Source organism: Pecten maximus, chromosome 16 (assembly GCF_902652985.1).
Source record: "Pecten maximus chromosome 16, xPecMax1.1, whole genome shotgun sequence".
Classification (NCBI taxonomy): domain Eukaryota; kingdom Metazoa; phylum Mollusca; class Bivalvia; order Pectinida; family Pectinidae; genus Pecten; species Pecten maximus.
Window position 1 is genome coordinate 4,222,145 of NC_047030.1, and position 22,420 is coordinate 4,244,564.

The 22,420-nt window shown below is 34.7% G+C and overlaps 3 protein-coding genes across 3 annotated transcripts in view; 2 read left to right on the top strand and 1 right to left on the bottom strand.

Moving 5' to 3' along the window:
• The window catches only part of LOC117314650 (serine/threonine-protein kinase mTOR-like), a 49,959-nt gene extending 46,078 nt beyond the window's left edge, over window positions 1–3,881 (bottom strand). Inside the window, exons 1-2 of the mRNA XM_033868725.1 lie at window positions 3,782–3,881; window positions 878–1,163 (exon numbers count right to left, since the gene is read on the bottom strand). Of these exons, the coding sequence (XP_033724616.1) occupies window positions 878–1,103 (226 nt within the window). The 5' untranslated portion in view covers window positions 1,104–1,163; window positions 3,782–3,881. The remainder of the gene's footprint in view (window positions 1–877; window positions 1,164–3,781) is intronic.
• Window positions 3,882–4,076: 195 nt separating this feature from the next.
• On the top strand, window positions 4,077–6,052 carry LOC117314652 (ubiA prenyltransferase domain-containing protein 1 homolog). The gene has a single exon (XM_033868728.1). It carries the CDS (start codon window positions 4,167–4,169, stop codon window positions 5,136–5,138), a length of 972 nt encoding a protein of 323 aa, XP_033724619.1. The 5' UTR covers window positions 4,077–4,166; the 3' UTR covers window positions 5,139–6,052.
• Window positions 6,053–12,501: 6,449 nt separating this feature from the next.
• On the top strand, window positions 12,502–18,681 carry LOC117314653 (E3 ubiquitin-protein ligase TRAIP-like). The gene is made up of 4 exons (XM_033868729.1): window positions 12,502–12,628; window positions 14,216–14,320; window positions 15,370–15,895; window positions 16,573–18,681. The coding sequence occupies exons 3-4, from the start codon at window positions 15,376–15,378 to the stop codon at window positions 17,397–17,399; spliced, it is 1,347 nt and encodes a 448-aa protein (XP_033724620.1). The 5' UTR covers window positions 12,502–12,628; window positions 14,216–14,320; window positions 15,370–15,375; the 3' UTR covers window positions 17,400–18,681.
• The last annotated feature ends 3,739 nt before the right edge of the window (window positions 18,682–22,420 follow it).

Here is a 22,420-nt window from a genome sequence, read left to right on the forward strand (position 1 = left end):
AACAATTTCGAGTCGTGTGACCTGTTTCTACCACAATAATATCGGCTTGAATCAAAGGGAAACGTGGCCAAGTATAATTTCGCGTATGCAAATAAAGTGTACCGGTGACGTCCAGGACCCGGAGATGTGACGTCATTAGATTATTGATGACGTCAATAACAATTGCAGCTTGGGTCAAAGTTCACCGTGTTAGCCAATCAAAATGCGTACAGAGTTTATACCACATGTGGTATAAACAGATTGTTAATCAACAGCTGTAATGATTAACTGATGGTCTGAGAGTTGAATAACACAGGGTATTGTGGTAGAAATATACATATTACAAATATGCAACCAGAAAAAGACATAAATGCCCCCGCTGCCACTCAACACCCCAAAACCTCAGAAGCTCCTGAGATTAGCTAGTTACATTGCATCGGGACAGAACGGGATGGTATGCGGCGGGACAGGACGGACATGAGTAACACTATATGACTTTCATTAGATGGCAGGGGGCATAAAAAGGAAATATCTGAAATAAACGTACTTCACCAGCCAAACCACTTTTTTTTAAAAATTATCCCATGGTGAACATGCATGCATAATTTGTTTGGTTTTCTAGATATTATCTAGTAGAGTATTGCTATACACCAGCTGAGGTTGAAACAGGGGTTATATTTGACTTGTGTAATTCTTACATTTGAGATTGCCAAGATTGAACATATTTACTTGCATGTGTGTATTTGTGAAGATTGCTGAGGCATAATAAGGCAACACAGTCCCTATTAGTATATGTGTTAATTACAGGAGCAAATATTGCTAAGAGAGAAATAACCTTGATAATTTAAATCAGTTTAATAAAAGGTAGATTTAATAAATTAAATTGTTGCATTATTACCAATAGCTAAGATGCCGCCCTTCCTCTCATTAAGGTCTGAGCTGGAAACCATTTCAAATATATGATGATTAAACTCGTCCATAAATGAAGTGTGTTCCTCTAACTGCATTTCCCTCAACTCTGTGCTGACAAAATGGTGGAGGTCATTAGCTGCCTTCACTCGCACATCTTCTGATCGGCTCTTAAGCCCAGCAATGAAATGGTTCATTGCAGCGGTGTTCGCCATGATGGTGTTGTTCTGATTACGAACAGATCATCCAAAATGTTGTCAGCTCATCTTCTATGTCTGAAATAATTTAAATGCTTTCATAATATAATATTACTGGTATAAAATCATAAATTGTACAATCATAATAAAAAGTTAGCATGATCCAACTATTCATTCAATACATCTTATTAGGTATAATCACCAGATGAATTCATTATATTACTTGTCAATATTTTGAAAACATTACATCCATTTATGTTGTGTTTTGCCTTTTTTTAAAATCTGATTTGAGGTAATGTTTCGTAGTAATTTGTTTAAGCTTTGATTATAAATATTACATATATAAACTGTATGTTCACATTTATGTATTGGGATTTCCTAAGCTCTGAGCAATACAAGCTTGTTTACCTCAAAGCTAAACTGGCCCACAGCCAACGACATATGGACAGGTCTGTGGTAAACCAGTGAATAGCTAATACCCTACATCAACTGCTTGCTATATTTGTCAGTGCTCAACGATAGTTTTACAAGTTGATTTCAATTGATATGACCCGAAAAATATCCTATGCTACATACTTACGGAGGCCATTTGACTGCTATGAAATGCTTTTCTCAGTTATGTATGATATTAATTAGAACACCAGTACTCTCTAATATTATTTCATAAATGATATGTGACGTGTACATATTATTAAATAAGTTTCAAAGAGATCAGATAAAAAAATGCTGGGAGGAAATCAAATACTGAAATGAACAAAGGACAATTTTTCGCAAAAATAGTTGAATCAAAGGAAACACAACAACATAGTAATTACATGAATGATTATTTAGCCTACCAAGTTTGAATTGAGTCAGTCAAAAAATGTAGGAGTAGAGCTCGAGCCTCCCGACAAAATATCAGTTCGGTTACGCTACACATGTAGCAGAACTGAACTGGGCTGAACGGCAGTGGCCAGGCAGCTCAAATGGTTAAAGCATCCATCTTAAATTCGCAGGTTCGAGTCCCAATATGTGTGTGTTGCATTGTTTTAGCAATAACAGGCTATCTTTTTTAATTATAGGAAACATTTCATGTTATACATTGTTGGAAAGGTCTTTATAAATAGAGTTAAATGGTGAAAAAAGACTCTACCTTCAAAATTGACAGAGTTATGGCACTTTGAAATGTAGGAAAAACAACTGGATTCTGCCATCAAAGGATACTTTCCTATTTCTTCAAAAAATAAGGCAACTATATTCAGGAAGATGTGTTTATTGTTATAGTTCAAGTCAATATAATAGTAAAAAGTTCAGTTGTCTCTTAATTTGAAAACACTCACTTTATACAGTAGGGTAAATAAAATGTTCATGAAGTACAAAGTTTCGCCGACAAAATTTTTCATGATCGAATGACACCGTTGAAATTTGTCAAATTTGCATACACTGGCAGTCTGGTGTTCCCAAATTAAGAAATTTCACGTTTTTCTGTATGAAAATGGAAATATATTTGATTATTGAACTGATTTCTTTGTGGAAAAAAATGAGTTAAGTGCAATCTGAATCTGCATTTAAATTAAAGAACATACTGTTATATTATAACCATCCATAAAAACTAGTGATCACCACTCAAATTGACCATTTTTTCGTGTAACAACGCTAGATTAATAGGCCTACCGTACGTTTTTATATTCCATAAGTAGTACTAGATTAGAGTTATCCCCCCTTCGAAAATCATGGCGAATTACATTTCAGTGTGGAATACTCATCTTCTTTGACCCTGCGCACGGTTACGCTTCATTCTAAAGTTATGTTTTCTAAAAGAAAAGTGCCCTAGGTTTCATAATATCACTGTCAAGGGGCCGGGGTGTCACAAAGGGTAAATAAGGAAATATTAACGATTTTATCGGTACCTCGTCTCTCCGATCCAGTTTCAGTAGCCAAACTATTTTCTATTCTGGTTTACCACATGGTTAGATATTGCTTTGCATTCCTATTAAGTCAAAACACACAATTGATTCCGATTAACACGTGTCTTTATATATATTTTAGGCCTCTTTTGCTATCACATGACTACCAAAATAGCAGTAATGACGCCATTTTTACGCTGTGGGAGGCTATGAATAAAGGCGTTTTTGCTGAAGAAAACATCGATAAACGTAATAATCATATGAAAGACAAGTAGAACATATGCTTCATTGTGATTACTGTGTAGTGAAAATACAAAGAACGACAATTATAGCTGGTAAACATGGAATTCAATATTGACCTATTTAACACGGGGCAGAATGGGAAAGTGCTATAACTTGCGTATGCCTGTCATTGCTAATGTTTCTCTCCAGTCACACTTACTATAATTTTGGACACTCCAAAATAAGTTAAAAAGCTTATGGCAGAAAGGAGGCTGCTCAATCAAAACTTGTTAACAATTCTAGCTCAAAATTAATAAAACGAGGGCAAAACATAAATTGAGATCATAAAAAAATGCACAAGACCATGCGTTTCAGAAGAGTATGCGCCTTCTGTTTCGTTGAAGACACCCACCTTTAAATTTTTAATCCTAGTTTTAAATAAGCCGATGTTTTCGTTTTTCGCAGTCCAAACGGACTACTTGCCAAGAGTTTATTGACAGTACGTGAATACGGGAAATTCAAGTTTGCATACATGCGGAAACCCAAAAACATATTCCATCATAACGACAGTACCAAATAGGTCATCACCTTATAAATGGCCCGGAGCATGCAATGATCAGTCGGTCTTGCATAGTAAACAGTCTGCTCTCTCGTGTTTCTGCCGGAAGTGGTTTATATACCATAATCTCACGAGACTTCAGGATGCAGCATGTTCCTTTATCTTTTCTAATTACATATCAAAAATGGTTTTCATAGACACCGGCCCTTTTTTAGCAAGTAGACATAATTATTTAAACTGTGTAATGACATCATGATAAAGTATTGTGAGGCAAAATTGTAAATAAAGCTCTACCATAATTTATAGTCACGTGACAACTTGCGCGAGATTTTATAACTTAGATAACTTCCTGTTTAGAGCATGTAGCATCACCGGTGTCCTGTACCCGTCCTGTGTGTCAGAAGATAGTCGAGAATGGCGTCAGTGCCGAATGGTGTTGAGAAACCAGCTCCGCGGAGCAATCAAGAGACTCATTTTCTTAGCAAAGAAGCTGTATGGAGACAGTTTCAGCGCTATGTAGTCGCATTGAGGCCGTGGTCGTTTACAGCTTCATTTACGCCTGTAGCTCTTGGCAGCACATTAGCTTACAAAACATCAGAGGAGTTTAGTTTGTCTGTATTTATCATCACCTGTTTGACAGCCCTGTCTGTCCATGCTGCGGGAAATCTTGTAAACACATATTTCGATTACGTCAGGGGAATTGACAAGAAAGTCAATAGTGATGACAGAACTTTGGTAGATATGATTCTCACTCCCGATGATGTAGCAACCTTAGGCGGTGTGTTCTATATATTTGGATGTGTGGGATTCTTTATACTGACTCTCATCTCCCCAGCAAGGATGGAACATTTAGCATTGATATACTTCGGAGGCTTGTCAAGCAGTTTCTTGTATACTGGAGGATTAGGGTTGAAATATATAGCACTTGGTGACATCTTAATCATGTTTACATTTGGGCCACTGACGGTGATATTTTCCTATTTGTCACAGACAGGATACCTTTCCCTAGTTCCTATGTTATATGCATTTCCACTTGCACTGAACACTGAAGCCATTTTGCACTGTAACAATACACGTGACATGGTATCGGACAAAAAAGCAGGCATTGTAACACTTGCCATTTTATTAGGAAAGACAGGATCATATCTTTTATATGTGGTGTTGGTGTTTGCACCATATACAATATTTTGTCTGATGGGAATTCATTGTTCAAAGTGGATGTTTCTTCCAGTGTTGACAATATTTATGGCTTTCAGTGAAGACCGAAAGTTCCGTCAAGGGATATACAGTCCAAAGAATACTGCCAAACTGAACTTGTTCCTGGGCTTATTGTATATATTAGGATGTATTTTATCAGACAGACTTGCATTCAGAACTTTGCTATAACAATGCTATGACTGTAGATCTGTTTACTTAAACAATAAAGGATTGACTTGGAAGTTGGAAAAAAATGACCCTTCCTTTTGATTTGTGTGACAATCAGTTGCATGTAGAGTGTATCTCATACATTACTACACAGCAAAACTATTTTCAGTCCTGGAATATGTTTGTGACTAGAGATATATTATTATCATATTACATGAATGTTACTCTGAAATTAAATTCCCAATTACTTCATGATAATGACTTATATATTTTCAATGTGGATTTCTTCAGGATTATAAAATGTTATATTTATAATCTGAAATATAAAAAAAGTCAGTACGAAATTAATTATTTATTCATTATTTCAGATTTAATTAAGATATAAACAATCAATAATTAGCCATAATTTTTAAAGGAATTTCCAAACAAAATTATTTTTGATATGATCTATCAAATCAGAGACAAATAGACTTAACATGGTATTTTTTAGGCTTTAACATAATTTTTTCAATTATTTTGATAAGGATACATTCCAGGGTCAGCTTTATGAATATCATTAGCATCTGCAATGCATTCTAAATTGAACTTTTATTTTTGTATTACTTTAATACCAGGCATAGAAACACTGCTTGTTTCTGTTTCTCTACTAACACTTTTTGTGTGCCTTAACTAAACCTTTTTTTTTCAATTTGCAAATAAACACTCTTAAAAGTCACTCTCCAATATAATCTAAGGTTTACAACAACAAAAAAACAAAAAAATAATACAGTGTACCTACCTGGTGTCTGAATTTTTTCAAATGAGTTAAATGGTTTGATGGCGGAACGTCCTGACTCGCAGACTTCCAGCTGGTCTTGGCCAACAAGAGTGATACGTATACAGTGTCATGTAATTTGATTTGTTGTAAAATAATTAAATGTTTATTTCAAACAAAATCAAAAGCAGGTTGTTCTTACTGTTCATGCCATACATACATCCAGTACCCATGTACTTCATGTTGACAATGTTACATTATGAAATTGCTCATATATACAGACTTGTATCCCTTCCACATTGTATATTCCATTATGAGGGATATATACAAAAATAATGTATGTGTTATAATCAAATGCTTATTATTTTGTCATCAGAGAATGTCAGACTTTATGAGAGTACAATGATGGATAGTCTCATTGAAAAATAGGTCTTTTGTATACAGAGTAATGTCCCTTTGTTCATTTTTGATAGAATTTTGACTTGGGGAGGGGGGTGGAAACATGACAGCTGCTTTGTCAATATCAATCAAAATGTGGTCACATATTGTATAAAAACTTATATTTTGAAACCATTACAAAGAAATATTGTTTAATATGCTTAAAATGCAGTCGAAACTCTAAAATCCTATACATGTATCTTTATATGCCTATACATAAATTATCTTTGAAATATAATTTCAGAAATTTCTAAACCAACAGTAAATTATGTTTTTACCAGTGTATTGTGTGCTGCATATTAATATAATTAATGGCTGTGATATTGAAACATAATCACATAAATTATTAAATTTTAATACCTCAAATTAAAAAATGAAACTTGTTCCCTGTGATAGGCACATTAAGAAATTGAAACTTTTTTTTTTAATTATAAGGATTGAACCAGGAAATAAAATCAGTTGGTCTATCAATGACTGAAAACTAAGTTAAATGTATTTACATAACCTGCTTCATCAAATCAAACTATTATCTACAATGTAGTATCGTTCATTAAAAAACAACTAAATAATGATCGTAATTAAGCCCTTATGTTTCAAACATACTTTTCATATCTTTAACAGGAAACTTTGGTTTTATTATCTATTTGTCTCAACTGTGAACCTAGTCCTTATGGACTTGATTATAATAATATCAAACTTCTAAGTTCTATCTGGGCCCAGTTGTTCAAAAGGTGATTAGGCTAATCACATTTTAACACTATTATTCAAATCCTGATAAAATAATTTCTGGTTGAACTAGCTTGACAAAACTTTATGAAATTCTGTAATTCTTAATTCTCTTTCAACTGGCATAGTTTAAAGATGATATACTCACGGGTTTTGCAACAAATGAGAAATGAAATTTTCACTAATCACCTTTTGAACAACTGGGCCCTGTATGAGGACAGGAAATTAATATAATGTATTTGATAAATTCAAAACCTTTTTAGATTTTTCAACATCATTTAAGACTTTGTATGAATGTGTAGCTAGTCTTTCTGAATAACAGTTATCTAACAGTTACTGTTTAAAAGTTCATCTAAATTACAAGATGGCAACCATAGCCATTTTCAGTAGTTCAGCTCTGAAATATTACCTTGTGAATTATACATTTTTACTTGATTTTGTGGACAGTATAATTCAAGACAAAAACAGAATTTCAAATTATTTTTTGTGATGTAGTCCACCTTGTGGTGGTGAAAAGGAGGATACAATTTGGGGTAGTTGTAATGACTTGTAGTAGCTGGTGGCTACCTCACTGAACTACATACAGGGGACATGTCAGTTGTCTCATGCCATGCAGAGTAATTAGGGTGAAGTGTCTTGCCGATGGACACAACAACAACACAGACCAGTCCTTTTCTCCCAAGAATCACAATAAATGTGTACGGGTAGGGAGAGTTGAACCACGCACCTCGGATAATCTGAAGTGGCATAGGCTGATACTGTAACTGATTACACTATAGCATCCCCCACCCAAAGACAGGAACTCTCATTTGACTACTGACTGTGTACAACTTAACTTCATATGCAACTTAAAATTTGCTGTAGGAATAGTTGTTAGGGGCCCAAGAAGAGGGCAATATTTTAATTGACTAATTTCCAATTAATAGAAATAAAACCCTATCATTTGATTAAATTGTTATTATGTTATTGTTATATTATTGATGGATAATTTGACCCTTGACCTTTAGTGGCCTTTATATTGACCTCTGACATATAATTTACCATTGTTATGATATATGATAATCCAATGTATACCTAACCATATTGACAGCACTTTAGGAAGTATTTGAACGGTGACCTTTGTAGATCTATTTATCAACTTTTGACTTAATTCTGCAGTATAATCATATGTGCTATTTAATTTCACATGACACTTTCACTGACCATATATATATAGGTGTTTGGTTGTAAAGGGTTTACGCTGTCCTTATGGGTCACCTGAGACAAAAACTCAAGTGACCTAGCTATTGCAATCATCTTTTGTCTGCCGTCATGCGCTATCTGTTGGTAAACAATTCAGTTTTGACTTCTCAATAACCAAGAAGTCCAGGGTCATGATATTTGGCCAGTATTATACTGGGATGAAGGGCTACCATTTTTTTTTTTCAAATGAGTGACCTTGACCTTCTTTCAAGGCCACAGGCTAGGGGTCAAATGTCTTAAGATATTCATAACCAAGAGGCCCAGGGTCATGACATTGGGCCAATTGCTGTGATGAGGAGCTACCATGTTCGTTCAAATAAATGAAAGGTCACCCAAGGTCAATTGCCTTAAAAAGTCTCTAATAGGTACATGTATCTCTTACTTAGGTGTAGAGCAATTATTCCTCCATCTATCTTGTCAAGTGAGCTTTTAGGCTTATTGGATATTGTGTCGCCTGCAAAGCAGAAACTCAAGAGATCACTATATCCATCATCACGCATTGGCAACAGCTTCAGTCACACTTCAGTTTTCCCGACATTTTTTTCCTTTTCGATTGCTACATAAATTTATAAATTAGTATGAGGCTTCGTCCTGTTTAATTTCAGTTTGAGTTTGAACCCCCTGTCAATAGTCTAGTCCTGTGGAATAAATATATTTTTTTTAAATAAAACTGCAATTTCTCCTAGTTAAAAATAAAGTATTTTCAATATCTGTCACAGTCCTTTATTTTACATGTGCTACAATATTTACCTGTATCCACTGAATTCACCTTTGTCATATTTTGCATATGTCACTGTGTAATGAATGGGCTGTTTTTCATTGGCTGCCACAGTCAGAAATAATTGGTTGTGATGTCATAAAAGGGACAATGTTATGGCGTCGTGAATGAAAACAGCGCAACAAAATGTCTACATTTGACCTTGTCCTCCATGTTAACTTAAAAAACCTGTAAAAACCTGTCAAAATGTCATTTTTCTGAGTTATGTGATAAATCTTCTTTTTTTCCCCCAAATGATATGAGATTTTATGAAATTTGCTGTGAAGTTTTAATTTTGCTCACCAGGGCACACACAAAAAAAAACTCATGTGAAATGAAAACAAAACATTGAAGATCATATATATGTACATCTGTACTGATCAAAATTCGTTAAAATCAATTATATAATATGGTGTGTACTTTTTATCATATTACATATGTTTGTTTTTGTTTTAAAACTTGGAAATAATTTGTTTATTGCAGCAGCCAGAGATGTAAATTAATGTCCCTATATGGGAGACCTAACTCACATTTCATATGGGGTATTATATAGAATGGAGGAAGTTTAGTGGTTATTGTGATAATCGCATCTCAAATATTAACTAATAAAACTTTTAAATACACTGGCAGAAGACAGTACAGTTTTATTTAAACAAAATGTTGTTTCTTGTGACAAAAAAAAAAGAGAAGAAAATTCAGAATAAAGCAATTTTTAACATTGTGTTCATATTTAGAAATTATTTTGAATATTTTATGGTGCTAATTCATTGAATAGCAGCTTCAGGATGTAATAAGATACATTTTATTTGGAGTGAAAATTTATATACCTGGTAATCTCAAAACTTCTTTTTAAAGAATATTTTCAGACTAACCAGAAACGCAGTTTCAATATACTAAAATGATCAGGAAACAGTATTTTTCAGTATCATACAGTGTAATGCTTAACCCTCATTTTATTGAATCGTATATTAAATGTAATTAGATGTCTTGTGATATCAATTAAATGTAACGGTGAAAACGGAATTGTAATTTCTGAAATAGAATAGTATTTAAGAATATATTTTAATTGAACAGATTCGTTGTTAGCAATATAGTGTTTGTCTTGTATGCTTACATGCAAGATAGTGTGCTCGAAATGCTTACAACTCTGCACACTGAACAATAAATAGATCTGAAAATTGTATCATTTGTTGAATTGTCTTTCAATGGGGTAGGAAACACTTACACAAATTTGATGTACAATTGTATCCCATCATCGCTAGCCAAGGCTTCTGATAACACTCCTCGCGTTTTCGCATTCTCTCATTTTCAATCTAAGGTCGAGAGAGCAAGATTTGCCATAGCTGATATTTGGCCCTAATGAGTCACCATTGAAAACATCACCACTTACCACACAAAGATGGCAACAACCATAGCGCAGCCTCCCAAAATGCACGCACCTCACACACAGGGAAGGCCATCCTAAATTACCTAATTAGCTGTTGATAGGATGTAAAACAATATCAAACCAAACCAGCAATTAACCCGTTGAGATCTCAAAAAACAACATATCAACCCAACACCATCTCACCACACCAAACATATATTAAAATGACATGATAATGAATTAAGGCACCAACCATTCAACTTCAAGGTAGGTGGGGGGGTTGCAGCTATGGAGTTAAAACAAGCTTTGATCTGTTGAAGAGACGAAAAAACATTTGATTCTTGAGTCTGTGAAGAGCAAAAGAACCCACAATAATGATTAGAATTTCAAAATTTCCGAGGGCTTTGTCCCCATTAATGCTGTAAGTTTATATTTAAAAACTGTCATTGCTTGTATTGTAGTATCAAACTTTATCAAATTGTTGTATTATATATTACATTGTAATATTAAATTTTTAATAAATTAAAGTATACTGAAAAATGTGTTTCTTCGATTCAGACTGAATTTTGATTTATTTGTTATTTGTTTTTTTTTTAATATATTCCACTGTAAAAAAGTAAACTTTTATTTCTCAATTTCTCTCTACATTTAAAACCAGACAATGGGAAATAACTTATTGTTTTGAGTATAATATTTTTATATTCAAAATCAATTCATACAAATCATTATAGTCTAGATCAATACTAAAACAACGGGTAAGGACATTCACGATTCTTAGCTACATGTACTACTTTTCATGCTGTTTACTTAGAGAACTGAAATAAAAGTTAATTGGTCCAGACAAATCACCAACCAACCGATCCCCCCCCAAAAAAAAAAAAAATCTGTAAGATCTTTGGCTTAAAGCAAACTATACATATAACATATAAGGTTACGTACATCTCAATGTTACAAGATATAATAAGAACAGACGTTAAATTAATGTTATGAAATGGATGTTTTGAATTATTTTGGAAATGCTGCTAGATGATCTATACTGGAAAGACAGCATTACTTCTTTATGAACATTAATTTCATTCAGCAATTGCACCAAACTGATCAATATGAACAAAAAAACTTGTGAAATATTGATATGAATATATAGAGGCTATGTAATCCTAAATGATTGTATTACTCGGTCGTGTACAGCTACATTATGTAACATTTTGCTAGTGCCCGGAACTTATTTTCAGTCAACGTTTCTTTTTTAGCTCACCTGGTCTGAAGGACCAAGGTGAGCTATTGCCATACTGTTGCGTCCGTCGTCCGTCGTCCGTCCGTCAACAATTGACTTCTTCTTCATAACCACACATCAGAATTTGACCAAATTTGGTCAGAAGCATCCCTATGGGTAGGGGACTCAGAATTGTACAAATGATGGGGCTGACCCCCTGGGGGCCTCTGGGGCGGGGCCAAATTGGGTCATTTTTGCGCTATTGATATAAACGACTTCTTCTCTGAAACCAAGCAATGGCTATCACTCAAAAAATTATTTGCCTGATAGCATCACTATGGGGTGGGGATTCAAAATTGTACAAATGATGGGGCTGACCCCCCAGGGGCCTGAGGGGCGGGGCCAAATGTGGTCAATCTGGCTGAATTGATATGAACAACTTCTTCTCTGAAACCAAGCAAGGGATATCGCTCATATTTGCCTGGTAGCATCCTTTTGGGTAGCGATTCAAAATTTTATAAAGGAAGGAACTGACCCCCACTCCCCCCGGGGTGCAGAAGGTGGGGTCAAAAGGGGTCAATTGGTTTAAACAACTTCGTTTCTGAAACTAAGCAATGGATATCACTCACATTTGTGTGGTAGCATCCCTATGGGGTTGTTCCAAAAGTTGATTTTATTTCATGGATTAATGCATTTTTTGACATCAAATCCTCACGTAGCCATATAAAATGCCTTTTGATATATTGACATAGCAATACCAGTGACAAATATACTTAATCATCATTCTTGTTTCATATCACATGAAGTCAGGTGAGCGATACAGGCCCTCTGGGCCTCTTGTTTCATATACCGGATGTTAAGTTTACGCATGCGTTTATTACTTTCTGCGCCACTTACGAAACAGGACGAGGACTGTGTGGCTTGAACATCAAGGCTTTGTCAATAGCGATCTCACCGTAGTGAACTTTCGCCATGGAGTTTGATCATGTGGCTCCTTTGACGACCAGCAGACGATGTACGTGCTAATGCGATTATGGTCATGACTCGTGAACATACTGGCAGTGACACAAGAGTTTGTCGTTCTATGATTCTATCCTGATATTGACAGATGTACTGAGCCAGAACAGTTGAAACTAGCCTAGTGGCCATGATCCAAATGTTTGCAGTTGTATCTTAATTTAACCATGATATAACACATGCCACATCAATATTAAATGCAGCCTATGCTTATTCAACCGAGACATTTCTATGTCTATATTTTGTATACCGTTGTATTAAAACCGGAAGCTTATTTTACCATACTAGATCTACATGTATATCTATTTAGTGAAGAAACAACCAATCCGAAGTAGCTAAACCTCCTATTTGACAAACCTCATTCTGTAATGACATGGCGAGCCTTTTAAGGCTTACATCGATGTCATACTGTGATTGCTGATTTAGAATAAGATATATGGTGTACTGGTCAACTTCAACAATTTGAAAGAGAAATGTCTGAGAGGAGTGAAAACGGAGAAAGCTTTGTTGTTCTACAACATTTTCTATGTATATTAAGATAAAAGCTTGATAAAACATTTGGCTCTACTTGCTGATAGTATAATGACGGTACATTGGTAATTTGAATGAGTCGGGTGGAAATTTCTTTCACTCGTGAAGTTTTTTGAAAAAAAAGTGATGTTTTTCTATTCAGAGTTTTGGAATGGTGTATTTGAAATGAGAGTTTGTGACTATGTCTGGAATATACCTAGTAAGGGATCTGGAGTTAACCTATCGGATTTCATTATAGCAACTTTGTTGTTGAAAATGTTATATAACATGGTCTGACGAGCATCTCTTCATCTGTCTGCTAGGGGGCCGGGTGCAATTTCAGGCTAGGTGGTCCACTTCAGACATGCTGGATGTGCATAGCCTGAGTTTCCTCTGGCCCTGACACCATGTCTGTTGTAGGGACCAGAGCGCACTACTATATGAAAACGTGGAATTCTCCAACACCGTTTGGTGTCACTAAGATGTTGGTGCAAACACAATAAAATCAGGTGTGACATAACACCTTCCTTAAATATATGGATAAATGAGATATTTATTTACCACAGAACACCAATTAAGTCCCATCTAGGTGTTTTAACTTTTATTCCGTCAGTATAGACCCTCGCTTTACGCTAGTCAAAATTACATACCGGTACTCGATCGACGCCAACCCTTGCCTGGACCTGCAAACTCTTGACGGACGCTCTGACCACTTGAACTACCTTGTCACCAGCATTAAGCCTAGTTCAGTTCCTCTGCAATAAAATGACCAGTCCATCTGAAGAACTGGACATTTCATAGCTTTTTCAAAAAGGAAAAGTTCTTGTCATTTCTAAACTTTTAGTTTACTGATCAATCATGATCATGGATCAGTTAAATTTTCATTTCATTGTTTGAATGATTTTTTTATTTTCCCACATCAGCCCATCACTAGCATTACCTGCACGCCATAATATATAATTGTATGTAGAAGTATCAACACCATATGATTTTAACTCTTGCTTAAAGATTATCAGTGAAATTAATATTGTTTTTATCTACACTGTTTACTCTATATCTCGGATGTATTTTGCAGTTACATGATACATCACTGAGGCTCAGGAATCGCAGACCTGCATGAAACTGCCGTACCTTTCAACAACATTGGATTTATCCAGGAGCTATGGTTAAGTGTTAGAATGTAAGTATTCTTCAAGGTTACCCAAGATTAAGTCTATACTTATTATATGACAGACTGAGGATGCAACAGTTACCCTTTGACATTGTTCTCTAGTGATGTCACGGTAAAGAGTTCATGTATCTAGTAGGATACAACAATTGCCCCTGAAAACTGCTCCCCAGTGAAGTCGTGGTAAAGAGTTGATGTATCTAGTAGTGTTCTGATCGTTTCCAGTTTTTAATGTGTTATTGTAAGTTGAAATGGAGTGTTACTGGGGCGGGCTGTCTCTGTATTGTCTAATATGGAGGTAATGTTCAAAACCGGAATCTAGAACAAGTTCGACTCGTGTTTAATTCCCCCAATGTTTTATGAGTTTAGAGCAGACGATCAGGTAAACAAGGTATTTGGGGAATGTAGCTCGAAGTCATATATGGCAGATTTACAACAGTTTTTGCTGATGAAGCATTCACAATGTAGACTGCAATTGCATGATTTGCAATTAATGACTTGGTAAATAAGAGTGAACATTAGCAGAGCATGGTTTGAGAGAGGATAGTGCTAAGACCAAGCTAAGGTGTGGGTTGTACGTCGTTTAAGTAGACTAGAGCATATCGCAGTGGTATGCTTATGTTAAGTAGCCCATTTTTCGGTTGGAATAAATCAAAGCATTCTGTCATGTGCAGAATAAACAGTGCGGTAGGTATCTAGTGTATATATTATAACTGACATATGCTTATAGATGACCTTTCAGTTATATATACCGGTGAAAAGTTATTTATTACGTTATATATGGTCTATAATATACTAAGATTGACTTCGTTATTAAAAACTGGAAAAGTCCTGTCTTTCTTCAGCAATTAATTAGTTTTAGCAAAACTCAAGTACATGTAATCAGACCTCCCTTCAACTAAAACTTGTGTACTGTTCACATTGTGCTGCTGTCAAGCCATAGAATTTTAATTTTCTGTAAATAAGCGAGTGAGACTGAGAAGAAAATCAATCCAACCACTGAGAGCCCTGTACTCATTCAATAAAACTTTAGCATATGTTCTTTTTTTAATGTATTTCAGGTAACTATGAAGGCCCTTTGCTGTATTTGCTCCGATTTATTTGTGAATGATGCCAGCATCAGTATCTCTGCCACACCATGTGGTCACACCTTCCATGAAGAGTGTCTCTTTAAGTGGTTGGCCACTTCCAGTACGTGTCCCAGCTGTCGATCTCGTGTTAATAGAAGTAACATCATTCACAAGTTGTTTTTTGACATTGGGGAGGAGGGTGATGATGGCGCCAGTGACCCCTGCAAACTCACAAATGAAATCCAGGATTTGAAACTTAAAATAAACAAACATAACAAGGAGAAAAGTGATCTTGTTGAGGGAAAAAATGCAGCAGTACAAAAATGTCAAGATATTGAAGAAAGTAAGAAAGATATACAACGCTTACTTAAACAAGAGCAGACAACCAATGCATCTTTAAGGAAACAACTCCACTACTTCAAAAGCCAGGAGGATAGTTTAAAGATGCAAAAGGAGGAATGTCGCAAGATCAAGAAAAAATTTGTTGATCTTCAAAATGTTGAGAGATTGGTGACAGGTAAAAAAAATTCTTTGTGGGGAAAAAATATGAAATATTAATAAATAAAAGTAACCCAAGTCAAAAAGTAAGTGTGACTTTTGTATCATGGAATAAGTGAAATTATCATTAAAGGTTATTTGGAAACAAGGGTCTACAAGAAAAAGTCATTTTAACCACAGAAATTGTCTAATGAGAGGTATTCAGATAATGCAAGTTCAATGAAGTGTGGTATCAATTACTGTATCTTGACATTCTATATACAGTATTATATGTCTGTTCAAATATGATTTATTTTAATTCTTTCAAATTATTTCCAGGGTCGACTATTCCAGTAAAATATATATTACACTAGAGGACTTCAGAAATAAAACTATTCTATGCATGATGAGAGAAAATATGTCTTATTATATGGTAATATGTCTTATTATGTGGTAATTTGAATAAATTTTTGGGTCATTGGGTAGATTTTTGTCCTGAAATAACCCTCAAAATAGAACCTGTCAACTAATGACTATAGAAATAAACAACCTCGCTGAGTACCACGGTATGAGAATATGTGTTTTGTTAGGTGTACAAGGTGGTTTAGATTTTGGTTTGTTTTTTATGTCTTGTTACATAATAGGTCATTTAAGGATGGGAATCTGATTTGATATTGTGTACAATTAATATATACTGGGAATTTTGTGTTTTGACAGGATCAGAGGAAGAAGTTCAGAACCTTGTTCAAAATTCTGGAGAGAGTGGGTCAACTCGGCAAATGGCTACATACCTTGTGGTTATGAAACGTGAGTTTCAACAGGTGAAAGATGAAAAGAAAAAGTTAAAGTCTGAGTACGACAAATGTAAAAGACTTCTTCTGACAAAAGATCGTGAATTAAGTCAGACAACTACGGAACTATCAGCCATAAGAGAGTACTATTCAAAATCAGAAGATGATCTGAAACAGAAAGAGAAAGAAGTTGAGTCCTTAAAACAAAAACTCAGTCGTTTAAAACGAGCAATAGTTAGTCCTTGCACCACTGCAAGCAGTGCTAGTTCAAGCTTTGTTGAGACCCTGATGGAGGAAAGCCCTGCGCCTGGGACTCCACTACAGCTGAAACCGTCGTCAGGGGAGATAGACCTTGAGTCAAACATGGCATCACCTGATTTTGTTAAACCTAGCCCTAATACACATAACCGATTTCATTGCGAAGAAAACCAGATGAAATTTGTTAAGATATCATCAGCATGCTCGGAAAACCCGGCTAAAAAGGCCAAGAGAGATATACAGGATATCAGCAACATAACTGGTCTTGGTAATTACAACATTTTTAAGAAAAAAACTGGTGCTGGAGACTTTAACAGTGTTTTCCGTAAGGGATACGATGGACTTGGCGGACATACCTCATTCACTCAGCACCAGGGCCGACCTGGTGCAGCTAAACCTACCTCAAAGACAGTTTCCCGTCTTCTCAGTAAAAATGGCAAAATGAAAAAAGTGCCCCCTTTGCCAAGTTTGGACCAGTTTATAAACCTAACTTGAATTTCATGTGATAGCTTTCTCAGTAATAGACTGACACTTTCTCTCTATTTAGAATATTGATACAGTGTATATCTGAATCATGTTAACATGTCTGTTACACAGACATACCCTACTAGGGGAAGTTAGTTAAGTGTTCCTCCTTCATCTACTCTGTCCGGGGATCCGTCATCAATTGTTTTCAGGAACATCCTCTCCCAAAAAATATTTTATATGATTAGCAAGTTTCAATTTATGAGTGGTCAGATATATAAAGCTGTAGAGAGGGGTTGGATTAAAAAGCTCTAGATATAGGGTTTGGAATTCCTGATCCCATGTGAAAAGCTGTAGAATCACCTTCCTATGATTTTTTTGAGGTTTTCTATGAATTTTACTGGTTTGCTCTAGATAACAATTTTTGAAGGACAGGATTCAACGAGAATTAAAATTGTGTAAAGAAGGAGACATATCGTTTTCTATATCAGGACAAAAGGGTTCAAATTAATTGCTTCAATTTTTAATTAACATCTTTTAAGCTACTGGGTATGTTGTGGTAAATGTTGTACAATGATTAGACAATAATGATAACTTTCAATAGAGTTCCTCTTCCCCAAGAAGCATGAATTAACCTTAGGGACAGATTTCAACATCTCAGCAAAAAATCACTTCCTACATCTTTACATTTTTAGGTCAGTGTTGTTATTTTTCTGATCCGTCCAAAATCTTTAATATATTTGCTACTGAGTATGTATACTACAATTGTACCAGGGTCTTTGAGTCAGATGACCATTAAATTAAGGCTTATGGGCCTCTTTGTTTCATTTTCAAAACTTTGAAATTTCTTTCAATACTGCCTATGAAAATAAGTTTAAAGATAAATGTTTACAAGATGCATGGTGTATGTATTGTTACCTAACTTATCCAGCATGTGTATTTCCTTTGATGCTTTTAAATAGATTTTTAGTTCTTAAGGTAGGAATTTTGAAGTTTTTAGAAACAGGTAAAATATATATATATATATATATATGGCTACAGCTATTCGATGTCTTTGAATATCTCTTGTCATGACAGCACTGAATCATAGCGGTTTGTCAGATCTATGGCTTATAATGAGTATCTATACCAGGTAAAGTACATATGATCATAGCAAGGAAGTTATCAGAGTTACTTCCCTTCTGATATCTGGTAGAAGATTTCGTCAGGTGTACATGAACCGTATTTGACCTAATAAGGGCGCAGAGCGCGGGTAATTGACAGTGAGGGCGCCCTTATTAAGATTAGTTGTTCTGAAGTTTTATGAAACAGACTATACCTTATAGCAGAATACCCAAGGCTGTGGAAACGGTAAAATATTCAGTCATAAATATATTCCAGATGAAGATATCTATTCATTATCATATATTAAGCTTAAATATCACTTGAATATCCCTGTAAACTTGTAAACCATGTCAGCTGATCTTTAGACCAGAGAACGTGTGTTCCACCATTTATGTTCAAATGGAACTCTTTTGTGTTCTATTTATAGACACAGGTGATTTCCAAGATCATACCAGACATCGTTTTTTTGACCTAATAATTGATTTACAATATCTTTTACTAGCTTTCTGTTCTGAACAAAAGTTATTTATCAACAAGAATGAAGTCTTTTACTTTATCTACAAATATAGATGGTAAGTTGTTATTTGTATGTGTGTTTAGTTTCGGGTGCACTTTAATTTGCACTGATATGTCATCTGTAGGAATAGACAAAAAGTGGCGAAAACTTGTGTTCCAGTTACTTAATTTGCAAAAGTAGCAAAACATTTCACAAGAATTATTACTCTTGACCACCATTTTGACACTCGGTCAAAGATTTATTTCCTTGAAAAAAAGGTAGGGGCACCCTTATTAGGTCAAATACGGTACATTATATTTTTAAGTATATATATTTTGGTGAATTAAAACAGCTCACTTTTCACACTGTGATGGACCAAATTTGAAACATTACCAGGTCCATATATTAAAGATTATAGAAATATATCTCAATTTATACATTTGTATAATATGTTGTTTAGAAGTCAAAATAGGAAATTAATGTTTTACAAAATTGTAATGGATCAGTATTTAAAACTAAACACGATGATAGTAAGATTATCCACAGTACGAGTGCTGAAGGTATAGTATACATACCCTCGATATGTACATTGTTTATAACATGTATGCTGTTATCATTTTGGTTTCTCTTGACTTTTGTCTTTCCTGTCGGGAACTATTTTGAAAGCCAGACTATAAGTGGGTTACTTTTCCAGTGCCATCATAATTGCATTATCAACATTTCAGTTTGAACTCTATGGACATTTAACTGAGCTTTTTGTTCAAGTACCAAACCTTGATTAAGTTCATGTATAAATATGGTCATCTCAATCTGTCTAATATTGGTAAATCAGTTGATATTGAAATTGGCTTTAGCAATATCAATACATATATTATACCTATATCTGGGCTCTCATTTTGTCATGCAGAAAGATCTGGTTGTCGTTAATGTAGTTCTTGTTTATGAACTTATAATCCTAGTCAACTATAACTAGGTATAAATAAGTGTTAATTACTATTTCATAAAGGATTAAAATTCATTGATCTAAGAAAATTGTTCAGTATACACATAATTCATGCCTTGTTTGCTTTTTAAGGAAATTATGTTTGTAGTCACACAGGACTCAATGATGGGGTCCTTTAGCTTTAAAGCAGTTGGATATGAATTACATTTGTCGAAGCAAGTGTAAATCTTTAAATCAGACTGAGGTAAGGTTTATAAACTGTGTTCAGGACACAAAAAACCTTGTCTAGAAAGTTGAGAATACCAGATATATCTTCAAAATTTAATTTGAAAAAACTTAAGAAGGTTTACCTTCTCTTTCAAGGATAGATGCGCAATTGAGAACATTCTCATTTCTCAGAATCAGAGTTATGTACAGGTATCTTATTAATTCAAAGGTTGCAATTAAAATGTCTAAAACATCATTAATCTGAAAAATGAACAACATGGGTTTTATGAATTTTTTGAAAGAATTCACCCCTTGATAAGAGTATTCAGAACATTTAATTGGAAACCAGATCTGTATGAATATCTAAATTTAAGATTTGTTGTAATTATATATAATGTGTGGAAATACTAGGGTAAGTAGATCTATTCCTCATGGTACATAAATATATATTGTCTGTTTGGTATATGGTTTTCCATCCAAACCTTCCAAGAATATTGACATGCATACAGTTGGTATGGCCTGGTTATAGATTTATCATCATAGCATTGTACTGGGATGTTGGTATTTGAAATGGAGGTTTTCAAAACAGAAAAACATCACTCACTTGTTGAAAATCCTTCACCGCATGATTTCAATTTTTACCTTAATATTCTCTATAAATATAACATATTTTTAATAAGATAGCAATACGTCAATTCCTCCATGATCAACCAATCATATCAAATCAAATATGTAGGAACACCAACAAGTCTGTTATCATTATATTTCTAGGGAGATTTCACATTGTCCATTACTGATTCTTTAAAGTTTACATATCGTGTTGTAAATTATTAAATGTTTTATCAGAAAAATGTTTGTTTGTTTGTTTGGTTTTTTTTTTCTTCTGGGAAATATTGTTCAAACAAATGACCTTGGCCAATTTTCGAGGTCACATGTGTCACAAAGGCCCATACACTTGGCCCATAGCATTCTGGGATGCGATCAAGTTTGTTCAAATTAATGGACTTGTGTATATGTACCATTTTCAAGGTCACAATTTCAAAAGTAACAACTTTTCAAGAGACTTAAGTGCCTCGGAAATTTTACTATAGTATTTGTTAGCTAATCTAGCTGGCTGGTTTGGTGTTTGTAATCCAAATGTCTGAGGTCATCAACATTTCCCTTTAACTGACTTAAAAACCAAATACCTAGAACCATGATATTTGGCTGGCATGTTCCTGGGATGACGCCCTACAAAGTTTGCAGAAAGAAATGACCTTGTCCCGTATTCAAGGTCACAGGTTTCAGATTTAGCATTCAAATAACTAAAAGGCCTAGAATCAAGATATTTGTGCACTAGGCTTCTGGGATGATGCCAAACAAATTTGTAGAAAGAAACCATCTTGACCGATATTCAATGTCACTGGGGTAAAATTTAAAGCACAGAAACAAGTTCTTTTGACTAAGTGAAAGGCAGCTGCAGAAAATCCTCAAAGAAGTGAATACCAGGCCCATTGGGCCTCTTGTTTTATTACCTGATGGAGATTGATATCCTGATGAATACTTGGTTGAAGGGCTGTGTTGTTTAAATGAACTATTCTCGCCAATTTCAAAGGTAAACCTTTAAAAGGTAAGATAAAGGTAAAAGGTAATATCCCAACACCTGTAGCATACTTGGCTAAAAAAAACTAACAATGTGGATACATGTAAAAGCAAAGTTGATTTTTGTGAAATTGCTCTTTGTATGTTACTTGCCCATTCATTCATCCTAAAACAATTCTAATCACTATTTCGAAAGGTTCTGAATTTGACAGTTGAATTTTTTTGTTATCGCTTTTTCTCAATAGTTCCTTGTTCAGGTAGTCATGGTCACTTGTTTTCATTGTCAGTGTCTAACATTGGAACAATGGAATAGTGATCGATTGTCACTTGTATTTACTACCTAAGATCACTTGTGTTTATTGCCGTTTAAGGTCACTTCATCATTGTCCTTGTCATTGTATTCGTTGTCAAAGCCTGCTGACTACACTTTCCTGTTAAGGTCATTTGTCTTTGTTATCTCAGTTGGTCACGTTTGTTTTCTATCAATGTAACTTGCCTTTGTTTTCTTAAAGGTAGTTTTCCTTTGTTTTCTATAAATATCGCCTGTTTTCCTTACCAAAATTATTTGTCTTCCTTGTCTGTTAAGGTCCCTTGTCTTCCCTTTCTGGTAGGCCATTTGTTTTCTCTGCCAAGGTCATTTGTCTTTCCTGTCTGTCAGAGTTACTTATCTTTTCTGTTTGTCAATGTCACTTGTCTACCATGTCAGTTAATGTCATTTGT

Bases quoted from the DNA above. Each gene is read 5' to 3' on its own strand.
- LOC117314652 (XM_033868728.1), top strand. From the start codon at position 4,167: ATGGCGTCAGTGCCGAATGGTGTTGAGAAACCAGCTCCGCGGAGCAAT.
- LOC117314653 (XM_033868729.1), top strand. From the start codon at position 15,376: ATGAAGGCCCTTTGCTGTATTTGCTCCGATTTATTTGTGAATGATGCC. The intron at 15,896-16,572 runs GTAAAAAAAATT...GTGTTTTGACAG, and splicing joins TGTTGAGAGATTGGTGACAG to GATCAGAGGAAGAAGTTCAG.